Consider the following 26,433-nt stretch of genomic DNA (forward strand, 5'->3'; position numbering starts at 1 on the left):
CTGAACTTGGAGAGAAGCTGAGCAAAGCATGAGGTGTTTGAGCTGGAGGAATGGCACGTCTCTTGAAGATTCCTCCAAATGCACTGGAGCTGGAGGGAGAGGAGTAATGGCCGGTTTAACGGTTGTCTTTTGTTTTTTTAATTTTCTCTTTATCTTTTCTCTTTTTTGCAGATTCAGCTGGCCTTAGAGGAGAAAGATGTGGCTGATTTTTGAGAGTTCTTGGACTTGGTAAGTTAAAGAAGTCTTGCTAGACAAAGATTGTGCAGCTGGGCTAGGGGCAGACTTTGCAACCTCCGATCGTGGGGGGGGGGGAGAGAAGGAATAGGCTGCCCTTCCATGCTGGGATTAAGGGTCTTTTCATAGAGAAAGGACCTTAGACGTTGCAGTCTTAGCTTAATAGCTTGTTTAGAGAAGCTTCTGCATGCGAAACACGACTGGGTCTGATGGGATTCCCCCAGGCAAAAGAAGCACAAATCGTGTCCGTCAGTCAAAGGAATTTTCTGAAGACAAACGGAGCACTTCTTAAAACCGCAAGGGGCCATAAACAGGGGAAACAAGGAGCAAAATAAAGGAGAGGGAATCCGGGCGGTGGGAGGAAAAAAACAGTGAAAGAATGTAGAGTGATTCTATTGCTATAAAGAAACAATAATGTCAGAAATAAATTAAATTAGGAATATTAAAAAGCTATAATCACTTTCCTTAATCACTCTACTGTTCCTTACATCCTATCCTAAAGGCGAAAAAAAGGAACTGAAAGGAAGGTTGAGGAGGTGGAGCTCGCGCCCTGGAGGGGGAACTAAATTCTTCTAAACGTCCTGCACAGGTACAGAATAAACCCATTTGTGTGAATTCACAGAGGCCACTATGAAGAAGGACTGGTTAGTCAGAGAGAGGGGGAACAAATACTGAGAGATAAAGCTGGTTAAGAAAATAGGTAGAGAAGGTGGCAATGATATAGCAAAAGAAGTATGTACTGAAAGAACTGTTAATGATTTGCTTGTGTATAATGTGTATCTGAAGGACTTCTGTTATTATTCAATCTGCTTCATGTCAATAAATAAGTTCTGTTTGTGTTCACAAGACAAGTGTCCTGACCAACATCATTTATATTGTGGATTGAGGTAATCCACTGGTGGCAGCGAGAGGAAAATGTGATGGGAGCCTTTGGGAGGGCAAAACATGCAGGTGCCACAAGGGCGAATGCCACAGTGGGCTCTCCTCCTTGACTACCAGGTGGGCCCAAGTGAGAAGGGCAACACCAAGCGATCAGTCATGCTGCATTTCCAAGGTACTTCAAGTCCCTCAGAAGCACGGTAGGAGGACAGCAAGCCCTTGCCATCCTCCTAGTTTTGCAACAAGGATTCTTTGTCCCACCACCAGCTGATTGGTGCTTCTAAGGCTCTCTAAGCAACATGATAGCACAACTCAAGTGTGGAAATGATTTCTAGCTTCAAGCTTGAGAGGAAAGCTAGGGTTTGTTCCTGTTATGTTACAAGTTATTTCTTTTGTAGCAATCCTGACACGACCAGATAGGCGGGATATTAAATAAATAAATAAATAAATAAATAAATAAATAAATAAATAAATAAATAAATAAATAAATAAATAAATAAATAAATAAATAAATAAATAAATAAATAAATTTAGATGTGCAACTCTGATGACAATACTCTGTCCTTCTCCAGACCCAGCCACAAGAGTGGGAGTGGTGGTGGCTATTCGGCGGCCAGATTCCCACACTCAGGTACTCCAAGGGAATGGGATGCCATCAAAAGGCATGTCTCTCTCTCTCTCTTGTGAAGCCCTCTTCTCCATTCCACTGAAGCCTGTCCCCTTCACTATCAGTTTCCAGTTCAGCTGCTTCAGAAAAACTCTGAAAGATCTCTGAAGCACTAAGCAGTAGGAAGCTCAAGCTTTGACCTCTGATTGCTGACTTTTCTGCAGTACATGTTCAGCGTTTCGGGGGAAGGCATGGGGCCTTGTGGACACATGAGTAATCACTGCTGGCCAGCAGTTTCCCACCCTATCGAGGAAGAAGACAGGTGAAATATATATATTGTTCTTCATCAAGGTCACAGAGGTGGGTGGGAGTAACTCATGCACCACAACAAGGGAATGGTGGATCAGTCATGCCCTCCAAAATGTCTGGAGGAGAAAAGCCAAGCAGAGCAAAACGGCCCCCAGTAATAAGAGCAAGAAAACTGGAGGTTCTGACATCTTGACCCTTACCCCATCCACAGAGACATAAGCACGATCATGAATTCCATCAAACATTGAAGAGAGTGGAGTTTCCTCACTACAGTTTCTTGGTAACTTCGTTCTATACAATACAAACCCAAAGTACTGGAAGAAAAAAGAGAGGAGAATGCCAGGTGGAGAAAATTTTGCTCTGACAAATCAGAAACAAATGAGAAAACAGACAACAGAACATTCCCAACTTTAATATAAATATTTCATACGCTACATAGTAAAATATGTTGGTTTTAAAAATTCAGGTTAACAAAAGTAGAAACATTAGCCAGAATCTTACTGGGAATTTACACTATTATGTATGTATAAATCATTGTGGCAAATTGCCACTAATTAATAAGATGCAAGTTGCATTCCTGGTCACTTAACTAGGGATGACAGCAGCATTAATTAAAAGCAATCCATTACCACAATTTATATAGTTACACTTATGCTGAAATCTCCAATGGAATTATGGCCAACAGGTGCATAATGTTCAATTATTTTGTTCATCCCCTGTGCAGCCATATTTCCGCACAGTAATTTAAGTGAAAACTGTTTCATTTTCAGTTTTTGTGTTCATGTTTATCTAACCATAAAGATGGCACTACAAAGGTTTATCTAATGAAGTAATATAAGACAATTATACAGGTAGAGGGTACTTTGCATATAAACTTCTTGTTGTTTGATCCTCTTTACAGAAGATGAAGTACAAATAAAGTAACTAACAATTTTCTGCCCTTTTATGACACCCGAAATCTGCTTCTAGGTGAGGTTGCCTCATTCTGCTTCTCTGTTGAGATACCGTAACTGTCTATTCCTCATATCTAGTCTTCCCTCTTGGTAATTAATGTTACCTTCCAGGCCCAGAAAAGTACACTGATTAGAATCCTGTCTCCCAACCTCCAAATTCTTGTTCATTTGGTCCGTTAATGTTTATTTGTTTGTTTGCTTTCTTCCCTATATCCTGAGATCTCAGGGTGGAGTACAATAAAAATAATTTAAAACAACTGAATACTTTAACACCATTACTTTTTTTAAATAAGTAAAAAAAAACTTCCACAGCCTTGTTCAATCATGTTTTAACTTGGTGCTAAAATGAGGTTAGTGTCAGTGTGATTCTAAGCAAAGAGCATGCCATAGCTGAGATGGTACAGTTGAGAAAACCCCCAGCATGTCTCCAGATAGTGGATCCTTCTCCATGGTTGGACACCGAGGAGGTCCCACTTCAGCAGATCTTAGTGCTGAGTCAGGTGTATATAGGAAGAAGTGTTCCCTCAAGTATCCCAGTCCCAAGCTGTTTAGGGCTCTATCCTTGTTCTCAAGGCACTCACACTTGCATCATCAATCCCTTCTGCAACAACAACACACCCCACTTTCGTATTTCTCCCTTCAGTCCATCCAAAAGCTATGCTTATCAGAGTTTAATCTCTCACTCTTTGTGGAGGGCACAGAGGATACAACAGAACCAGGTCTTCTCAATGTATTTACAACCTTGACTGAAAAAAACTATAGTGCAGGATGAAACAACAAGCCAAATTCACAAGTGATGTAAATAATCAGTTTTTATTTAGATGAATTATTATACTTAACATAGTAATTTAATAAATGATAAAAATGCTGACTCAACACTCTTCTAGAACACATGCTTACCTGTTTCACTTGAACAAATTTTAAAGGGTACATGCTTTTAATTGGTCCAGATGGTGATAAGTCATTTAAAAGTTCCCTCACAGCACCCACCTATAATGCAGCAATGACAAGCTATAATTTGTAACTGAAGTGAATACACAGAAGAAAACAGCATTTCAAAATTATTACCCTGGTAAGAGATCTGCTTAAAGATTTTTAAAAAGCATATATAATAACAATAAATCACCATCCTCATAATCAAAAACAGCTCCATCAATACTGGTATATGAAGTATAGTGCATTATATATGAAAAAGGAAAAATTTAGTTATTTTGCATATTAGTGCTCATTTCACATTTAATTAGGCTAAAATCCACTACCAGTTGGTTCCATAGAGTGTTAATCCAATAAGTGCATAAGATTAAAAAAATCTGAGCACTTTATAACCATCCTTGCAGTTTGTATACATGTTTATCTTTCCAAAATCTAGAAGATGTGCCTCTTTCAAGAATTATTTTAAAGACATTGACATTGTAACATCTAATGCAGGGATAGACACCACATCATCCCCCAAATGAGCAAAACATTAAAAAAAAATCAAGGATGACTGTTACCTGGAAGCACATTTCTGGATTCCTTTTTATGGGTTTTGGAAGGATTAGGGGTCTTGAGTACATTTTACAAGAAAACGTCTATACCTGAAGGCTGCTAGGATCCATAAACAGAATTTATTTTCAGTGGGGGAAGAATTCTGTGGCTGCAAACAACAACCCTGGGGTCTGCATGCCAAACTTTCCCCATCCATGATCTAATGGGATATGTACAGTTCTTTTATAATGTTTTTCAACTGTTTATTATAAAGCACACCAGAAAAAAATCTTAATGAATTTACTCAGTTTAATTGACAAAGCTACAGATGCCCATTCTAAGCTCAAAAATCAGACCTTCACAGAGTTCTAAAATATTTACAATTTGCTGATAAAGTAAATTGGTACTTCTATGTTTTGTGAAAACTAGCAGAACCACACACTGTATGCACAAGCAAATTCATCTACTGCAAAATATTGTTCATTTACCTTAACCAAAGGAATGTCTCCATAAGCAAATTTGGGGGTTGTTGGAGGTACAGGGCCTTCTGGTATTTCCTTGTACTAAGACAACAACACAAAAACAAAATCACAGTCTTTGCCATTCATTGCCCATATTCTCAGGTAAAAAAGGAGATAACAACATCACTTCAATCTATAAAGAGTGCTGTGACACCTTGAAGCCTAGTAGATTTATTTTAGCATAAAATTTTGTGCATTCCAATTTATTTCTCAGATGCATGAACCATTTTACAGCTCCATACACACACAAATACACACACATATACATATAGTGGAGCCTCGCTTGACGATTACCTTGTTAAACAAAGAATCCGCTTGACGATTAGGTTTTTGTGATCGCTTTTGTGATCGCAAAATGATGTTCTAATAGGAAAATAACGCTTTACGATGATTGGTTCCTTGCTTTGGGAACCGATTTTTTGCTTTACGACAATCAAAACAGCTGATCGTCAGGTTTCCAAAATGGCTGTCCACTGTGCAAAATGGCTCCCCGCTGTTTTTAGGACGGATTTTTCGCTATACAGGGAGCAGAAAATGGCCGCCCTATGGAGGATCTTCGATGGACGAGCAGGTATTTCACCCATTGGAACTCATTGAACAGTTTTCAATGCATTTCAATGGGCTTTTTTATTTCGCTTGACGACAATTTCGCTCTACAGTGATTTTGCTGGAATGGATTAACGTTATCAAGTGAGGCACCACTGTACATAACACACAAGAGAGAGAGAGAGAGAGATCGCTCAATCAAGAGATAGATGTGTATGTGTGCATGTGTTTGTGTAGCAGAGCAGAGCAGAGCATGGCATAGTGTAGAATGTTGTGGAGGGCAAACAGTATGGAAATGAAATGCAGGAAATGACTATAATACAGTGGTGCCTCGCTTAACGAGTGCACCGTATAGCGATGTTTCCGTATAGCGATCCCTTTTTCGGGATCGCTATACGGAAACATACCCGATCTTCGCAATGGGGAAAACCCGCATTGCGAAGATCGGGTATTGCGGCGGCCATTTTGGAGCCGCCGAACAGCTGATCGGCGGTTCCAAAATGGCCGCCGGAAGCCCGGAAATGGCTGCCGGCAGCCATTTTCGCGCCCTGCCCTCGCTTAGCGAAGGCGCGAAAATGGCTGCCGGCACCTAGAATCCTCGCTGAACGGGTAAGTAACAAAGGTATTGGAACGCATTAAACGAAGTTTAATGCGTTTCAATACGTTTCCCCTACCCGCTTAGCGATGATTCCGTATAGCGAGGGTTAATCCGGAACGGATTAACCTCGCTATACGGGGCACCACTGTATTATTAACACTGGCGATTAAAAACCAGGCACTCAAAATATCACAACTGTTATTTTAACAGAGAGACCTGGAATGTGACAGAAGTGGAATGCCAAATTTGTTCCACCCAGCTTATCACTTGGCTTATTCATGCCTCACGATACAATCTATCTACCAGAAAAAGTTCTTTGCTACAAGACATGTTATGATAACTGGATTTACAGAGTTGCAGATTTATTTGACAACCCACAGTAATGCTGAGAACCAAGCTGTCTAGGCAACCAATATTACAAAAACTAAAGATTAAAAGATTCAGTGAAATGCTCTTTCAGACTCTAGATTTTCTACAATTGTAAGACAAACATGCATAAAACAGTTTATTGTGGACACCTAAGTCTGATCAAACTGACATATTACTAAGAATTATACACCACAATGGCCCAAATCCTGTTGCTTAGCGTTATAAATGGCATTACAATAGGCCCACTGAATCAATGGTGATTTAGTGAGTCTAGCCCTCTGTAAGTTCCCTTGATTCAAAGGGCTTAGTTTAGTTGCTTACTACTTTAGTTACTTACTAAATAGATTTTAAAAATCCTGGCTAAACGATGCACAGTAAAACCTGTTTCCTTTTGACTACAAACTGAGTCTTTTTGAAGAGGCCACCAGGGCTTTTTAATTTGACATCCTTTAACCAAATTTAACTGAAGAAATATTACACAACATTGAAAACATGGTATGCAAACATGCTTCTTTTATACAGGGGGAGAAGGACAGAATGGAGCTGAAACCGATACAAATATGCAGTGTAACCACACCCTTATTTTAGCATAAGTTGCAACTAGAGTTGGCCTAATTGAATCAATGGAACTTGAGGAGTTGACTCACCAGATACCCCCAGATTCAATAGGCCTATGCTATTGTGACTTACTGTGCTAAGCAACAGGATTTCAGCCATTATGTTACAATCATAATATAACTTAGTTACACCTTTGTTATTGAAAAAAATTAATTGCGAACAACTAGTTATTGTACCTAGTTACTTTCTGAGTAATTTTGCTCAACTGAAACATACTGCAACAGAGCTCAGAGGCACCTAGCAGCAGTTTTTCAATTCCATTGTATATTGAAAACCAAGATTAGCGCAAGACAAGATACACCAAAAATGCTTTAGATGGAACTCACCATGCTAATGACTTCCCTGATAGCAAAATACTTCTCTGTGAGATCTCCTGCTTCACTCAGTGGGGCATCATAATCATAGCTAGTAGGCTGTGCCAAATAAGGCATATTTGCTCCTATAAGGAGAAAGGAATATAAATAGTACAACATCTCATAGATTTTAAATTGTTCTTTCTCTATTCTGAACATCTTTGTTAACTACTTAAAAATACAGAGATATATGGCACTTCAGTGACACTTCTGATTCATAAGGGGCTCCACAGACTACAACACCTGCTCTTTCAACAATGAACAAAGCTATCTCTTTCACTGTAAGAATACTCAATAACAACCTAAAGAGAGCATTCTAACCTGAAGCATTTTCCCCCCTCACGCACTTGGCCAGCTAGGAATTACTAATGCCAGGTATCCCACACAAGTCTAAATCCTTGGTATTAATATGAATTTCTAGTTTCTAGAATTTCCCTCAGTCATCCTGGCATGAAATATGGAACTAGCTTCTCTCACTGTTCCTATGCTTTGTTTGTCTCATGCTGTAACCCTGAATGCTCAACTTCACATCATAGCTTCCCAGCTAGTAATGTTTCTGCATTTAACAGCAGTTTCAACTGATACTTTGTCCTCAGTTTCAGAGAGTAATAGGACCTTATTTCTACCTGCTTCAAAATTATCCTCATATGCTTCCCCCTTCTTCCTAACAGAAACAGTCATAATATTTAAAGTATTAAAACTGTTTAATTGAATGTTAAGTAAGTTAAGCCAACTACATAGAGTTCTTACCATTCCAATAGCCAAAATTAGTCCCTCCTATGAACATGTACCTGAAAAGAGGAAGCACATACACTCAAGGATACTGCACCAGAAATGGTTGTGGTCTCAATTGAACAGATGCTGATGAACGTACATGTTAACATTTGCACCACTTGCGAGGATCTCATTAAGACTTTTAGCTACAATTGATGATGGTATAGTAAAATGTTTATGACCCCAGTGATCCAACCAGCCAGTGTAGAATTCTGAATTAACCTGAAATGGAAAAAAAAAGTCTAAGGCTTCCATCACGGAGGCGGGGGAGAAACCACGCAGTTATTTACATGCATTACTCATGTGCAGGTTCAAGAAAGGCACCTCATTGCTTAAACCACATGCCACCCTCACAGAACTTCCTAAGCATTTTCACAGTGACATTTTACAGTGTAAAACTGGAGTTTTCTACAGATGCTTTGGCTTTCTTCTTTTAGAGAACACCAGAGGAGGAGAGAGAGGGGAGAGTGTGCAAGCCCAAAACTTGCTCTGGCTTGTGCACATAACACTAAGCCATAGCTTGGTGCTACCTCATATCCAAACCACAGGTAGACAACTAACAGGAATTATTAAGTATACACGAAGGCAGGGCTTTGTCTAGGGAAGGTATCAGAGCTTTCACAAAGAGACCCTTGTTTCTTGAAATAAATTTTTTGAAAGCTTCGTTTAGGAAAATATTTATTTACAGAGGTTATACATCTCTCTGTAGAAGAACTGTGACGAGCCACTACATCCTCAGGTTGTTTCACTAGCCTGAGGCCCACAACACGTTCTCTCCTTTCTGCTGCCATCAGCTGACCTCTGTCAACATCCTTTAATTAGAAAGATTGAGGTCGAAGCTGAGTATAAAGTTGAACAACACAGGTTTATTGATTACAGTTGACTTAAACAGGTTCTTCACAGACTTTAATGTATTCATTAGATTAGTAACTTGTTTCACTCTTAACTCTCTTAGTGCTCTATAAGTTCCACTCTAAACTCCTAACTCTGCCACACACTCTAACTACCACAGACTAACTTCTTCAGACTCTCATCTCAGTCTCTCACTGACTGAACTTCCCAGACTCTGACTCACCCCTCCCTTCTAGTTTCTCTGGCTCCGCCTCCCAATAGCTCCCATTGGTACATGCAAATAATCTCCTACATGAGCCAAGGTGATGGCTACAAGAAAATATAAAGCTATGTAAATATATATATATATATATATATATATATATATATATATATATATATATATATATATATATATATATATATATATATATATATATATATATATATATATATATATATATATATATATATATATATATATATATATATATATATATATATATATATATACACACACACACACACACACACACACACACACATACATACATACACAGTGGTGCCTCGCTTTACGAGTGCCCCGTTTAACGAAAAAATCGCATAACGATGGCTTCGTTGCCATCGCTTTTGCGATCGCACAACGATCTTGCCTATGGGGAAAAATCGCTTTGCGATTTTTCCCCATAGGCACCATTTTCCCCCAGCTGAGCGGCGAGAGCTTTGAAGCCCCGCTGCTCAGCTGGGGGAAAATGTCGGCAGTGGGCTGCGGCCTCGGAAGGACCCCGAAGCCACCGTCCCCTGCCGACAATTCCCTTCCGAGCTCCGGGGACAGGCTGGGGGGTGGACCGGGAAGCTTGAAGCCTCTCCGCGCCGCCTACCCCCACCGTTCCCGGACTTCTGGAAGTCCGGGAACAGCCTGGGTAAGCAGCGCGGGAAGGCTTCAAGCTTCCCGATCCACCCCCCAGCCTGTCCCCGCCGCTTAAAGCCTCCTTGCGCCGCCTACATAGCCCGTTCTCGGACACCTAGGTGTCCGAGAACGGGCTGGGTAGGCGGCGGGGAAGGCTACCGGCATCGGGGACAGGCTGGGGGGTGGACCGGGGAGCTTGAAGCCTCTCCGCGCCGCCTACCCCCGCCGTTCCCGGACTTCTGGAAGTCCGGGAACAGCCTGGGTAAGCAGCGCGGGAAGGCTTCAAGCTTCCCGAACCACCCCCCAGCCTGTCCCCGCCGCTTAAAGCCTCCTTGCGCCGCCTACCTAGCCCGTTCTCGGACACCTAGGTGTCCGAGAACGGGCTGGGTAGACGGCGGGGAAGGCTACCGGCATCGGGGACAGGCTGGGGGGTGGACCGGGGAGCTTGAAGCCTCTCCGCGCCGCCTATCCCCGCCGTTCCCGGACTTCTGGAAGTCCGGGAACAGCCTGGGTAAGCAGCGCGGGAAGGCTTCAAGCTTCCCGATCCACCCCCCAGCCTGTCCCCGCCGCTTAAAGCCTCCTTGCGCCGCCTACCTAGCCCGTTCTCGGACACCTAGGTGTCCGAGAACGGGCTGGGTAGGCGGCGGGGAAGGCTACCGGCATCGGGGACAGGCTGGGGGGTGGACCGGGGAGCTTGAAGCCTCTCCGCGCCGCCTACCCCCGCCGTTCCCGGACTTCTGGAAGTCCGGGAACAGCCTGGGTAAGCAGCGCGGGAAGGCTTCAAGCTTCCCGATCCACCCCCCAGCCTGTCCCCGCCGCTTAAAGCCTCCTTGCACCGCCTACCTAGCCCGTTCTCGGACACCTAGGTGTCCGAGAACGGGCTGGGTAGGCGGCGGGGAAGGCTACCGGCATCGGGGACAGGCTGGGGGGTGGACCGGGGAGCTTGAAGCCTCTCCGCGCCGCCTACCCCCGCCGTTCCCGGACTTCTGGAAGTCCGGGAACAGCCTGGGTAAGCAGCGCGGGAAGGCTTCAAGCTTTCCGATCCACCCCCCAGCCTGTCCCCGCCGCTTAAAGCCTCCTTGCGCCGCCTACCTAGCCCGTTCTCGGACACCTAGGTGTTCGAGAACGGGCTGGGTAGGTGGCGGGGAAGGCTACCGGCATCGGGGACAGGCTGGGGGGTGGACCGGGAAGCTTGAAGCCTCTCCGCGCCGCCTACCCCCGCCGTTCCCGGACTTCTGGAAGTCCGGGAACAGCCTGGGTAAGCAGCGCGGGAAGGCTTCAAGCTTCCCGATCCACCCCCCAGCCTGTCCCCGCCGCTTAAAGCCTCCTTGCGCTGCCTACCCAGCCCTTTCTCGGACACCTAGGTGTCCGAGAACGGGCTGGGTAGGCGGCGGGGAAGGCTACCGGCATCGGGGACAGGCTGGGGGGTGGACCGGGGAGCTTGAAGCCTCTCCGCGCCGCCTACCCAGGTCGTTCCCGGCTCAAGCTCACAGTCATATTTTGATTTATCCTCACAAGAGGCCTGTGAGGCTGATGAGGCATTGAAATTACACCTAGCTTAGAGACACCATTACTATGCAAAGATTCAAACCTGGCATTCCTTGTCCAAAACAAAGACTTAAATTATCACCACATTGGCTCTTGATTCATCTGGGACAAATCTTCCTGACAACTTCAGAAGTAGAATTTGAGACAACAGGAAAGAGTGGAGAGGGCAAAAGGCACAAACTGAGGTGGCATCAGAAGCCCTCTAGAGTGACTCATATAAAGTGAAGAGACACATAAGTGCAATATTGCTTTGAAGCAGAACATTTGTTCCTCCAGATATTTTCCCCTCAAACTCCCAAAATTCCTAGCCAGGATGGTAAAAGATTGTAAGGAATATGGAATCCAAAACATCTGGAGCTCCAACAATTCTCTGCCCCTGAGCTAGAGGTTCTATACAATTTGGGCGCCTATTTCTTTTGACTGAAATATAACAACATCCCTAGTTAAAGTTCACAGAAGAAAGATCTTGTAAAGTATTTTATGGTTTTGTCCAGCTTCTGATGCAGTTAGCAAGTTTTTTTTACAGACTCAGGGCTCTCTGCCATTCTTGCCTCACAATACTGTATATTTCCACAAACGTTAATCTTGGAAGCTAACATTAGGTGTCCCTTCCTTGTTTCCAGGATTCAGACTTCAATGTTCTGGAGTTCAGCAATTGATATGATGCTGGCTATTTTCACGTTCAACCATTTCCAAGGAAGGCTTTCATAAAATAATGCCTTCCCCCATACAACAAGGTCTAGGACTACCTGGACCAGTTAAACACATTCCTGCGTTTGGGGAAGCCGGATAACATCTGCCATCCACAGACACTGGGTGAGAGACCGTGTGGCTGTGGCTGGGCTGCTGCTGGCTGCCAGCTTTTTTGAGGGAGCCTGGCTCAGTCTCCCTCTGCCTTGCAGGACTGGGACCTTGCTACTCCTGGCTGCCCCACCCCTTCCTCGACATCAGCCACCTGGCTCAGAGGGAGAAGAGGCTTATAAGCCGGAGCTGCTTTCAGGGCCCTACTGGATTGGCATTCCTGAGAGATGAAGTTCCTCCTCATGTTCAGCTTTCTAACAGAAGCCTGAAGGTTTTGTGCCAATACTGACTGGTATTTGGAGCTGTTCATAATTCCCTTTACCTTGACTAAGATCCCTGTCCCAGCTGAAGAAAAGCAGCGCCAGAACATGATGCTGCCACCACCATGCTTCACTGTGGGTATGGTGTTCTTTTGGTGATGTGCAGTGTTGTTTTTGCACCAAACATATCTTTTGGAACTAGGGCCGAAAAGTTCAACCTTGGTTTCATCAGACTGTAATACTTCCCCCCCCCCACATGCTTTTGGGAGACTTCAGATGTGTTTTTACAAAATTTAGCCAGACTTGGATGTTTTTCTTCGTAAGAAAAGGCTTCTGTCTTACCACTCTACCCCATAAGCCAGATATATGAAGAATATGGGGATTATTGTCACTTGTACCACACAGCCAGTACTTGCCAGATATTCCTGCAGCTCCTTTAATGTTGCTGTAGGCCTCTTGGCAGCCTCCCTGACCAATTTTCTTCTAGTCTTTTCAGCAATTTTGCAGGGATGTTTAGTTCTTCGTAATGTTACTGTTGTGCCATATTTTCTCCACTTGATGATTACCATCTTCACTGTGTTCCATGGTATATCTAATGCCTTGGAAATTCTTTTATACCTGTCTCCTGACTGATACCTTTTTAACAATGAGATCCCTCTGATGCTTTGAAAGCTCTTTGCAGACCATGGCTTCTGCTGTAGGACGTGAAAATGTTAGGAAAGACCTACTAGCACAGCTGATCTTTATTTGGGTTTCCTCAGAGACACCATAAATTTATTTATTTTATTTATTTATTTATTTTTGGACGTATATACCGCCCCATAGTGCTACAAGCACTCTCCGGGCGGTTTACAATTTCATTATACAGGCTACACATTGCTCCCCCCAGCAAGCTGGGTACTCATTTTACCGACCTCGGAAGGATGGAAGGCTGAGTCAACCTTGAGCCGGCTACCTGGGACTTGAACCCCAGGTCGTGAGCACAGTTTTAGCTGCAGTACAGCGTTTTAACCACTGCGCCATGAGGCTCTTTAAATGATGGCAGTGGTGTACTGACTCCTACTTAACATGAGTTTGAATGTGATTGTTTACTGCTGAACACAGCTACATCCCCAGTTATAAGAGGCTGTGCACACAGATGCAACCATATTATTTCAGCTTTTTTATTTTTACTTCCCTCCACCTAAAAGATTTCAGTTTGTTATTCAACTGAGTTGTACAGTTCATCGGTCTCATTAAAGGTGGCAAAAGCTCTGAAATGATTTGTCTTTGTCTTATTTTTTTACATCATAGACACTTGACATTTAACAGGGGGGTATAAACTTTTTATATCCACTGTAGGTTAAAGGGCCATTTCCCAGCCCTAAAGGTAAAAGTAAAGGTTCCCCTTGACAATTTTTGTCCAGTCGTGTTCGACTCTAGGGGGCGGTGCTCATCCCCGTTTCCAAGCCATAAAGCCAGCATTTTGTCCGAAGACAATCTTCCGTGGTCACGTGGCCAGTGCAACTTAGACACAGAACGCTGTTACCTTCCCTGTGGAGAATATATCAACTTCACCCTACCTCGATGAGCAGATCCTGGCAACAGTCACACATGCATTGGTAACAACCAGGCTGGACTATTGCAATGTGCTATATGCGGGGCAGCCTTTGAAGATAGTCTGGCAACTGGCATAGAACCAGGCTGCGCGGCTGGTAAGTGGTGCCACTGCACAGACTGATATCATGCCGGTTCTGAAATACTTATACTGGCTGCCAGTTGTTGCTTGGGCCCAATTCAAAGTGCTTACTTTGACATGTAAAGCCCTAAACGGCTTAGGACCTGGTTACCTAAAGCACTGGTTCTTAACCTTGGGTTACTCAGGAGTTTTGGACTGCAACTCCCAGAAGCCTTCACCACCAACTGTGCTGGCTGGGGTTTCTGGGAGTTGCAGTTCAAAAACATCTGAGTAACAAAGGTTAAGAACCACTGACCTAAAGGACCGCCTTCTTCCATACTCTAAGATCAGGCCAGGAGGCCCTTCTGAAGGTGCCATCCCTGAAAGAGGTAAAGGGGATGGCATGTTGAAATAGGGCCTTCTCAGCTGTTGCTCCCCAACTTTGGAACGCCCTCCCTATAGGGACCTGCTTGGTTCCGACACTTTTGGCTTTTCTGCGTCAGGCAAAGAACTTTCTGTTTAGCCAGCATTTTAATTAAATAGTATCCTTTAGTTCACTATATGAGCAGCAGGATCTATTAATGTTAAATTGACTGTTTTAATATAGGGTATTATTATAATACAGTGGTGCCTCGCATTACAACGTTAATTCGTTCCAGCGAAATCGCTGTAAAACGAAAACGTCATAATGCAATTTTTAAAAGCCCATAGAAATACATTAAAACCCAATTAATGCATTCCTAGGGGCTTGAAACTCACCGTCCAGCAAAGATCCTCCATAGCGTGGCCATTTTCGCTGCCTGTGCAGCGAGGAATCCATGCCAGAAAAGAGCGAGTGGCCATTTTGTTTACCCGGCGGCCATTTTGAAACTGCCGATCAGCTGGCCGAAAATCATCGCTTTGCTTCGGGAACCGATCATCACAAAGCGAAATTCCCCCATAGGGAACATCGTTTTGCAATCACTTTTGCGATCGCAAAAACATCGACGTCTAGTGATTTCGTCGTCAAACGGAGCGCCTGTTAAGCGAGGTACCACTATACTGGGTATTTTAATGGTTTAAATGTTTTTCTAAAGTTTTCATGTTGTATGCTGCTCAGAGACCATTGGTAATGGCGCGGCTAAAAATGTGGTAGATAAATAAATTGATTGCCCAGCATTTTGGTCAAAGTGACTCACAATTACCTCAAAATGAAGATATCTTAGGTTCATATTGCTTTTTTAAATGGAGAAGCTAGTTCTATTTTTAAAGGTTATTCTTCCCCACCCACTTCAATCTTTTCCCAGCCACAAATAATTATCTCTTACACTTTTATCAGCTCAGCTGCTTTCACTTAAGATAACAGCACTGAACCCCTATAATATAATTATATGCCTTGCTGTACCTTCAGTCAAGCCAAACCAAGTCCCAAACATCCCTCCAAGCCAACCCTGCTGCCCATACAAATTTGCTACCAACAATATTTGTACTGCTACCATTTCACCGAAAATAAGACCTAACCTAAAAATAAGCTCTACCCCCAAAATAAGCCCCAGTTAAGTGAAACCCCACCCTCCACCACTGTGCAGCAACCAGAAGATGACATGACTGTATTTGAATAAATATAGATTGTTGTACATGAAAAAAATAAAACATCCCCTGAAAATAAGCCCTAATGCATTTTTGGAGCAAAAATTCATGTAAGACCCTGTCTTATTTTCGGAGAAACATTTATTTATTTATTTATTTATTTATTTATTTATTGGACTTATATACCGCCCCATAGCACTACAAGCACTCTCCGGGCGGTTTACAATTTAATTATACAGGCTACACATTGCCCCCCCAGCAAGCTGGGTACTCATTTTACCGACCTCGGAAGGATGGAAGGCTGAGTCAACCTTGAGCCGGCTACCTGGGATTTGAACCCCATGAAACATGGTATGAATTCAAATTTAGTCGTAAATCATAAACACATGGGGAGAAAAAAACATACCAATGGACCTTTAGGCTCACTTAGTCTTTGAGTTAAAAATGCTGCTGTGACATTGCTCCCTGCAAAGAAACAAAGTCAAATGTTACTCTTATTCTTTACTGCTTAAGGACTACACCTCTAGCATGCACAGAAACTGGATCTGCTAATTGGGTATAGCACATACACTACATGTCTAAATCAATCAATCATGACAAATACCATAGAAAACAAAGGGCTACTTGATGGTGTGGCTGAATAGAAACTAGAAGGAAGTAGTATGAAAACATAAAGCAAATTAAGGAAGAGCAAACGACAGCACAAACATGTTAACAGGAAAAAGCTTGCTCAAATTCAAGCAGTAGAGATTTGAGTGACTTGAATCTTTGCTAGACAGACACACAACAGGGACACTAACTTGGTTCAAGCTATATAGGCTTAACTAACATGTCATTTGAATGATCCTGACAGTCTTAACCTCAGGATGAACAAAAAGGCCTGAGGTATCCCCAAGACATTGTGGAACATTTACCACATTTACACTGTACACTACACTGGTGGTAGAGGATATTTTCCAGTATCCTCCTGTGTTAACTTGCTCTCTGTAGAGTAGGGACTGGCAATCTGTAGTCCTCAAGGTGTTAGACTCATTTCTCACCACTGGCTATGGCTGATGCAAGTTGCAGGCCAACATCTATACACTTTCTCTGGCTATGCTCTAAACAAGTTACACTGCCGGCACTTGCAGCCAGAATGCGGCTGGGGTACGTCACAATGGTGGGGGGGGAGAGAGGGAAGGAAGGAGCGGGAGGGGAGGGGAGTGGGGGGCTGTGTGACTGCATTGCTCCATCCCCGTCAATAGGGAACCCCCTCCTGGCCCCATAAAGCCACCGGAGTTGAAGTTGGCAGCCTCTGCTATCTGAGATCGTAGCTGCCAGTAAGCACGCTTGGAGCGGGGCTGTGGAGGATGGCTAGGGCTGCCCCCCAATGTGGCCCAAACCAAATTTATGTGCAGCCCAAACTAAATTTTCATCTTCTAATGTGGCCCAGGGAAGGTGAAAGGTTGGACACCCCTGCTCTAAACTAGTGGTTCTTAACCTTTGTTACTCGGATGCTTTTGAACTGCAACTCCCAGAAACCCCAGCCAGGACAGCTGGTGATGAAGGCTTCTGGGAGTTGCAGTCCAAAACTCCTGAGTAAACCAAGGTTAAGAACCAGTGCTCTAAACAATGTTGAGTTAGGTCAAACAACAGTGTGACCGATTTGGTCACATGGAGCTTCTCATGTTCCTAAACAACATTTGAAAACATCCTCTACACCATTTCTTAGAAATATACCCCACTGCGCCCTAGGTCCCTATTGTACATGTGCAAACTTAGGATGGCCACCAACCTGGTCCAAAATCCACAGTTGAATAAAGACCCTGAAGAGTGCCACATCGCAAGAAATTTTTGCCTGCACCATCAGTGGTAAACAGTACCACTTCATTCCCAAGGTACTGGCGAAAAAGATTCTGCAGGTAACGAAGGTAATCAAAATCACAGGCAAAGTAACTTCCATATTCATTTTCAACCTAAAAAATAAATGCAAATAAACAATTATACAAAATTAAATAAGAAAAAAAACTGACATCCATCAACTAGAGCAAACTTGAGAGATGCAGGACATGCTAAAATGAAAGGATAAAATAAATGAAAAATATCCAAGCAAATGTTCCTAATCCTGTATATCAAAATCCAAGTAAACCCCAAAGAATTAGAGTAAAAAGCAAATGAATATGGTCCATTTTGCATTATAAACTCTCCCCTGCAGGCTTTCTAGGAATTCTGTGACATTTTCTCCAGAGCATCAGAATGGCCTCCAATTATTGTTTTTTAAGGTGGAGAGAGGGGGTCAGTTTTCCCATCTTCATGAAATTTCTTCTCTAGATTTTTTTTCCTGGCTTTACCCAGTTTGGATTTTTTTTTATTTTTTGCAGGTTAACTGTCTTATATAGACTGTCCAGTAAATATTTCTTTTAATGTATTATATTCCCTTGTCATGACTTACAAGCAATTTTTTGCCATGCACACACTGCTCTCCTTAGCATCTGTTTCTGGAGCTATAGGATATATAAGTTATTTTCCTGAAGCCTTCTATTAAATTGTCAATGCTGCCACCTTTTGTTTATTATAGGTTTAGCTGTGATTTGGGGTTTTTTTCAAGAACTACATTATATAGTAATTAATATAAAATTATTTCTGTTGCAAGTTACATTATGGAAATATTTTAGATGAGTAAATCATGCTGATCAATGCAAGATAAAACTTGCATTTGGCAAGAATAAATCAATTCAGACTCCTACTTCCCACTTCTCTGAATCTTCCAGTGCACTCCTATGGACAATTACTCAAAAGTAAGTTCAATGGTATGTATCCTTAGATTAGTGTGCCTGGCTCAGACTGAGGTATATAAAGATGCAATATTACTCTTATAGGTTTATGGGCCAACATTCAATCCCACATGTGCTAGAATGCTAGCCTCTGAGATGAGGTAAACACTGTGTCCCAGGTTTTGATTATCAGATGTAAAAATTAACATTTTTCTATTTTACATCTCTAGCTTTGAGCAAGCTGCACAGTCCCAGAGCACACCCAGAAGAAGGTAACGGTAAAACAATTTCGAGTACATTATATCTAGAAATATCTGGAAAAGACTGCCATAAGTTAGAATCAATTTAGTGGCACACAACACTACTACTACTACTACTACTACTACTACTACTACTACCACCACCACCACCACCACCACCACCACCACCACCACCACCACCACCACCACCACCACCAACAACAACAACAACAACAACAACAACAACAACAACAACAATAATAATAATAATAATAATAATAATAATAATAATAATAATAATAATAATAAAAATAAAAACCACTGGTAGGTATCCAGTATGCTGTAGATGAAAGAGTAATGGACTGGACTTAGGAGACCTTGGTTCAAATCTCTGCTTGGCCATGGAAAGTCACTGGAGTGGTGGTAGAATTGGCAAAACCACTCCTTAAAAATCTAATTTACTTTGAAAGCCCTATTAGGGTCACTATATATCAGTTGCAACTAGATGCCACATAAAATGCACATACATACATACCTTAATCCTTTAGAATTCCCCAGAAATCATGGGTTTATGAGATCTTAAGTCACATAAACAGCATGTGTGGAAAGAGGGTGTGTGATGCCACCTGACATGCAGTCACAACACCACTCTGCAATATTCAATATTACTACTAATCCTTCTTACTACAGATACCACAAAAAGGGTGAGTAATGTTTTTGGCATCAGGGAATATGAAAGAAAAGGCTTACTTGGGGCTAAAGAGAAAGGAATAGGAGGACCCCACCAGCAGGGTGCCTAAGAGCTAACAGTAATGGGAATCTGAAGCTGTGTGTCATCTCAGCTGAAGATTGTGTCATCTCAGCTCAGCTACAGAAACCAAACCAGGTACTGACAGTAGAATGGGCAATCACTGTAAAGCTTCTGGAATCATCTGTTGCTTTTCTGAGAGAAATCAACAGCTTTTGCCTATACAGCTAATGAAGCTTTAGATCTGGGTTTCCACCACCAAATGAACAAATAGAATGTAAAGCAACCCAGTGTCTACAGCAGAAGCTGAAAAACCACAATTGCGGGTGGAATTTGAGGGCCTGCAAGGTCACAAAATGAGGAGAGACAGAAAACACAGTAAAACTTAAATGACTGGATCATAAAGTTGTTCTCCTTTTTGTCAATTGCTCTTTTCATTTGGACTTGGTCATGTGCTAATAAATATCTTTACAGATGGCAATGCTTCAGTTCTACATAAGGAACTGATTACAGTGGTGCCTCGCTTAACGATTGCCCCGCATTATGACGAATCTGCTTTACGATGATCTTTTTGCGATCGCAATTGCGATCGCAAAACGATGGTCTAAATGGGGGAATTTCACCTTGTGATGATCGGTTCCCTGCTTCAGGAACTGATTCTTTGCAAAACAATGTTTTTTAAACAGCTGATCGGCAGCTTCAAAATGGCCACTGTCTTTCAAAATGACCCCCTGCTGTTTTCTAGGGATGGAGGTATGGAGGATCTTCACTGGATCATGAGTTTTTACCCCATCGGAACGCATTGAAAGGGTTTCAATGCATTTCAATGGGGTTTTTATTTTCGCTTTACGATGTTTTCACTTAATGGCGATTTTCCTGGAACTGATTATCGTCGTTAAGTGAGGCACCACTGTATGTTGTGATGGCTGGTAGCCAGACAAGGGATGGCAAGAGAATGATAAGATGGAAAATACCATTTTTTAAAATGCTGGTACAAATAACTATGGAATTTAGCACTTGCAGAGAAATTAGTTAAAAGAATCAGAGACCATTCCCATTTGATCTGGTTTCCTTTAATTCATTTTTCTCTTAAATTAGACTGTGGAAACAAATTACAAAATGTCATGCTCATGACTGGGTAAACCCATTCAGTTGATTGTAAGGTCACAAAGGTCATTGTATCTCTTCAGTTCAGTTGCAAGGGTAAAAACTATAGAGTCATAGATTTGGAAGAGACCACTGAGGCCATCCAGTCCAACCCTCCACCATGCGGGAACATCCATCAAAGTACTCCCAACAGATGGCCATCCAGCCTATGCTTAAAAACCTCCAAACAAGGAGACTCCACCACACTCCGAGGCAGCATATTCCATTGCCAACCAGCTCTGACTGTCAGGAAGTTCTTCCTGATGTTCAGATGGAATCTCTTTTCCTGTACTTTGAAAGCATTACTAAATGTCCTAGTGTCTGGAGCCCTGGAAACAAACCTGTCCCCTCTTCAACATAACATCCTTTCAAATATTTAAACATGGCTATCATGTCCCCTCAACCTAAACATTCCCAGCTCCTTAAGCCACACCTCATAGGACGTTGTTTCCAGACCTTTAACCATTTTAGTCGCTCTCCTCTGGACATGTTCCAGGTTGTCAACATCCTTTTTGAACTGAGGTGCCCAGAACTGGACACAATTATGTGTATATTCACTGGAGGCTCTCATATGTTGCGTTCACTGTACATTCTGCAATGGCTAATATGCTGCTCTGTGATGCTACAACTCTGAGTTATTACATCTGGATACTGTGACTTCCTGTCTTCAAAAAATATTTTAAAGCTGGGGAAACAACTGGGGTAAGCTTATAGTTTCTCTAGCAGATGTGTTTTAAGTGCTCTAAGTGCAAATACTGTACAACTGGTAGATCATGCACTAAAAGCCATTGGAAGCATTTGCTTTAATGATTATGGGCATCCTGTGCAATTTGGGAAACCCTCCAGTCCTGCCTGAATTCAAGATTATATGCCATAGTGGGCATCAATGACCAATTCCAAGAGGAAAACTTTTTAGGAATTCTTTCAAGGAGAAAGAAGGGGTAAAAATATTTTAAATACATACATCAAATAAATAAATCGTACCAAATAAGGTTATTAGCAGCATTGAATTTTAAGTAAGCAAGCAAGCAGTGCCTTCTGTGCCCTAAAGTGATAGTGCTTCTTTTGGTTCAAACCTCATTTTACCTGCACCATAATGATTGGGCCTCCATTCTGATAAAGGTGAAGCTTCATCTTTGGTAGTAAGATTCCCATCCACCTCCCTACAGCTGTCAAGTAATCTAGAAAACGATGAAGGAGAGAAGGTACATGGATCTCAAATCAACATTTTATAGCATCCATTTATTTATAGAAAGGAGTCACTCATGTTATGTATTATAAGTGGTACTCATAAAAATTCTTTCCCAAGCAGTATCAGCTCAGATACTATCAACATGTGAAATTCAGTTTTTGATGGCTTGGAGGAGTGTGTATGCATTCCTTAGCAATGCATTGTATTTCAACTTCCATTTCACTGTTGTCTATTTAGCTCATTTGGAAACACTGTTCTGGAATTATTTAGTCGCCTTGCATTTTACCCTCTTAAATAATCTGGCATTATGCAAAAACTTGGCTACTTTGCTGTTCACCTCAGCTTCAGATAACCTATGAATTAACTCATTCAAAACAGACCCAAAGAGGTTCTTGCAGGGCTCTGCTACAATCTTCCATCAATTTCATTTATGTATTTGCTTATTCCATTTTTATCCCACCTTTCCACTAAGTAAAACACTCATGTTGCCCAGTACATATTGCTAAAAACAAATTAAACAATACACTCACTTCAAATCATCATCATAATCAGAAAGCATGAAAAACATTTGAAAGGTAGGATTAAAAACATTATAAAATATTTCCTTCATTTTTACTTTTGACTTTTTTTCCTAAAGCTGGCTTTTCATCATTTTGCTACTCAATGGCTGAAATCTGTTTCCATAACTTATGCCTGCATAAGGCTGACAACATCATCAGCAGGGGCAATGTTTTTGGAAATGAAACCTTTCCTACTTCTGTTCCAAGACTCCCACAGCTCCTGTGGGAGCTATGGGACAGAAGTAAAAAAATGTTTTATTTCTGAAAAATTACTCCTGCTGATGACACCATCAGCCCTATGTTGCCATAAAGAACAGAACTGTGGCCAATGTTTACTTTATTTATTCATTTATACCGTGGCTTCCTCCCACAATGAGAGTGCACGGTTGTCTCCCCACTGTATCCTCATAGCCACCCAGGGAAATAGACTTGGCTGGAAAACAGCCACTGGCCCAAGCTCACCTGTGCGCATCATGATGGTATGGTGATTTAAATCTGAACATCTCCAGCATGAGTCCATTAGCATTAATCACATTAATTACTGCACCACAGTGATTCCCCCAAACATTTCAACTTGGACAATTTGAACATCCAAACCAAAAGCTATTTCTCCCCCACTGTGCAATCATTTCCAAACTCCTCTGTCTAAGGGCAACCTAAAGAAATATTATGACATATTTCTTCTCATAAGTTCAGACACAGTAGCCAGAAGATTTTGGAAGCTGTAGTCCAAAACAGATTTTCCAAATTCTGCATAATTCCATATCTGAGAGAAATTACATAGTATCACATGCCTGCAATTCACATGTATTATGTAATCCTATTATTCCTCCACATTCTACTTCTACATAATGCAGTCCTAAATACACATCCTGAGTATCACACAATGTTATTTATTCTGCTTACCCGAATCAGAAGATCTAAGAACAATAGATTCTTTTTCTAATAACCAGGCAGGTAGACCTCCCTAAGAGGAAAGAAAGAACCCAATAAAAATATTTGTTTTGTGAATTGTGTATATATGCTTCCTGGAAACATCATCTGTAATAGATCGGCAAGAATACTAGCCATGGCCTTTAAAAAATATTAAGACGAGTTTTGTGAGCTATTGGACAGAATTGGGATGCTTCCACATGCGGCTTTTATTCTACAATCATCCTACCTCCATTGGAGACAAGCTGAATTTAATGCAAGAATCTCTGCCTTGAAAAAGTATGTCAGACATGAAAACTAGAAAAATATTTACCATGTCCCATTCTGCACATATGTAAGGGCCTGCTCTCAGTATGACTAGCAAGCCAACATCATCAGCAAGCTGCAGGAAATACTCAAGATCTCTATCACCAGTGAAACTGTAAACTCCTGGTTCAGATTCATGGAAGTTCCATGGCACATACCTGCAAAAATGTTACATACATCACTGTTACCCTCTAATGTTACAATGATGACAATTAAAACAAACCAGCAGCAGTATCAGCACACCAGAAATAACTGCAAGTAGCTACAACTAATTGTGGTGTAGATGTTTCTGTGAGCACATCCAGTCTGTGCAGCCCTGGGCAAGCTGCATAGTTCCAGGGTGCCCCCAGAAGCCGGGCGTGACAAACTACTTCTGAGTATTCTCTTCCTAGAAACCCCTAAAAGAAGGATCAACATAATTCAGAATTGACTTGATGGTGCATCATAAGGAACAACAGGGAAGGAGGAGTTATTTTCCAAGTGAATCAGAAATCATGCCTTATTCAGAGAAAGTCCTTTACATATGGAACCCTGCTCATAGTTCATATGTCAGCTGGGGCTTCTGTGTACAGAAATGTACATGGTCCTTTTTCTTCTGCTTTGTAAATTCATATCATTGTTTCTCCTAAAATCCAACTTCATGGTTTTGAAAACTGAATGCCTTACTATGAGTTTCCTTCACAGCATTTAATAACAAAATAGTGATGATAAAATTAGTGCCTAAGTGGCATTCATTGGAGCTAAGGCCATTAAGCTAAACATTGAGGAAGAAGGGAAGGCAGCTCTACAGGACTGCATGTCAGATGTTTCAGTTCTTCTGAGGAAAACTGACTAGCTCCCTTGAGGATATTGGGTTTCAATCAACTGGCTTAGATCTTCTGAAGAAAAAGGCATAATTCCCCTGAGGAAACCAGGTTTTAATTAACTGATTCCTGTGCACCATGGAGGTTTCCTTTTCTTTTTACTTCCTGCTCAACAGAAGAGCACACAGCACTCAAAACTCAGGATCTGTGTGTCCAGTGGTGGAACAGAAATGTATTAAACTTATTAAAACAATCCCATATCATATCAGCCACGAAATTAAAAGACGCCTGTTTCTTGGGAGGAACATGATGACAAACCTTGACAGCATCTTAAAAAGCAGAGATATCACCTTGCCAACAAAAGTCCGAATAGTCAAAGCTACGGTTTTTCCTGTCGTGATGTATGGAAGTGAGAGATGGATCATAAAGAAGGCTGACCGCTGAAGAATTGATGCTTTTGAACTTTGGTGCTGGAGGAGACTCTTGAGAGTCCCCTGGACTACAAAGAGAACAAACCTATCAATTCTAAAGGAAATCAACCCTAAGTGCTCACTGGAAGGACAGATCTAGAAGCTGAGGCTCCAGTACTTTGGCCATCTCATGAGAAGAGAGGACTCCCTGGAAAAGACCCTGATGTTGCTTTTGGGTTTTTCACTTGCATCCGGCTTCTTGAATATGGTTTCTTCTGACAATAGCAGAGCACATGTTGTTGTTTAGTCGTTTAGTCGTGTCCGACTCTTCGTGACCCCATGGAGCTGAGCACGCCCTCCTGTCTTGCACTGCCTCCCAGAGTTGGGTTAAATTCATGTTGGTAGCTTCAATGACACTGTCCATCCATCTCATCCTCTGTAGTCCCCTTCTCCTCTTGCCCTCACACTTTCTCAACATCAGGGTCTTTTCCAAGGAGTCTTCTCTTCTCATGAGATGGCCAAAGTCTTGGAGCCTCAGCTTCAGGATCTGTCCTTCCAGTGAGCATTCAAGGCTGATTTCCTGCAAAGTGGATAAGTTTGTTCTCCTTGTAATCTAGGGGACTCTCAAGAGTCTCCTCCAGCACCACAATTCGAAAGCATCAATTCTTCGGCAGTCAGCCTTCTTTATGGGCCACCTCTCATTCCATATATCGCTACTGGAAAAACCATAGACTTGACTATGTGGACCTTCTTTGTTGGCAAGGTGATGTCTCTGCTTGTTAAGATGCTGCCTAGGTTTGTCATCGCTTTCCTCCCAAGAAGCAGACATCTGTTAATTTCTGGGCTGTAACCATCTGCAGTGATCATGGAGCCCAAGAAGGTAAACTCTGTCACTGCCTCCATATCTTCCCCTTCTATTTGCCAGGAGGTGATGGGACCAGTGGCCATGATCTTAGTTTTTTTGATGTTGAGCTTCAGACCATTTTTGGCACTCTCCTCTTTCACCCTCACTAAGAGGTTCTTTAATTCCTCCTCACTTTCTGCCATCAGAATAGTATCATCTGCATATCTGAGGTTGTTGATATTTCTTCCGGCAATCTTAATTGCAGTTTGGGATTCCTCCAGTCCGGCCTTTCGCATGATGTATTCTGCATATAAGTTAAATAAGCCTTGTCGTACTCCTTTCCCAATTTTGAACAAATCAGTTGTTCCATATCCAGTTCTAACTGTTGCTTCCTGTCCCACATATAGATTTCTCAAGAGATGGATAAGGTGGTCAGGCACTCCCATTTCTTTCAGAACTTGCCATAGTTTGTTGTGGTCCACACAGTCAAAGGCTTTTGCATAGTCAATGCAGCAGAAGTAGATGTTTTTCTGGAACTCTCTAGCTTTCTCCATAGTGCAGCGCATGTTAGCAATTTAGTCTCTAGTTCCTCTGCCTCTTCGAGATCCAGCTTGTACTTCTGGGAGTTCTTGGTCCAAATACTGCTGAAGCCCGCCTTGGAGGATTTTTAGCATAACCTTGCTAATGTGTGAAAT

The 26,433-nt window shown here is 42.2% G+C and overlaps 1 protein-coding gene across 2 annotated transcripts in view; it reads right to left on the reverse strand.

Annotated features, from left to right (window-relative positions):
• Window positions 1-26,433, reverse strand: part of GLB1 (galactosidase beta 1) — a 79,225-nt gene that overhangs the window by 42,354 nt on the left and 10,438 nt on the right. The window contains exons 3-13 of one of the 2 annotated variants that reach the window (XM_073003558.2): window positions 23,689-23,839; window positions 23,349-23,409; window positions 21,777-21,871; window positions 17,579-17,759; window positions 16,211-16,269; window positions 8,329-8,450; window positions 8,205-8,245; window positions 7,428-7,540; window positions 4,938-5,012; window positions 3,883-3,972; window positions 2,230-2,343 (exon numbers count right to left, since the gene is read on the reverse strand). In XM_073003558.2, the coding sequence (XP_072859659.2) occupies window positions 2,230-2,343; window positions 3,883-3,972; window positions 4,938-5,012; window positions 7,428-7,540; window positions 8,205-8,245; window positions 8,329-8,450; window positions 16,211-16,269; window positions 17,579-17,759; window positions 21,777-21,871; window positions 23,349-23,409; window positions 23,689-23,839 (1,102 nt within the window). The remainder of the gene's footprint in view (window positions 1-2,229; window positions 2,344-3,882; window positions 3,973-4,937; window positions 5,013-7,427; window positions 7,541-8,204; window positions 8,246-8,328; window positions 8,451-16,210; window positions 16,270-17,578; window positions 17,760-21,776; window positions 21,872-23,348; window positions 23,410-23,688; window positions 23,840-26,433) is intronic. The other variant, XM_073003559.2, reaches the window with a different exon arrangement.

Source organism: Pogona vitticeps, chromosome 6 (assembly GCF_051106095.1).
Source record: "Pogona vitticeps strain Pit_001003342236 chromosome 6, PviZW2.1, whole genome shotgun sequence".
Lineage (NCBI taxonomy): Eukaryota > Metazoa > Chordata > Lepidosauria > Squamata > Agamidae > Pogona > Pogona vitticeps.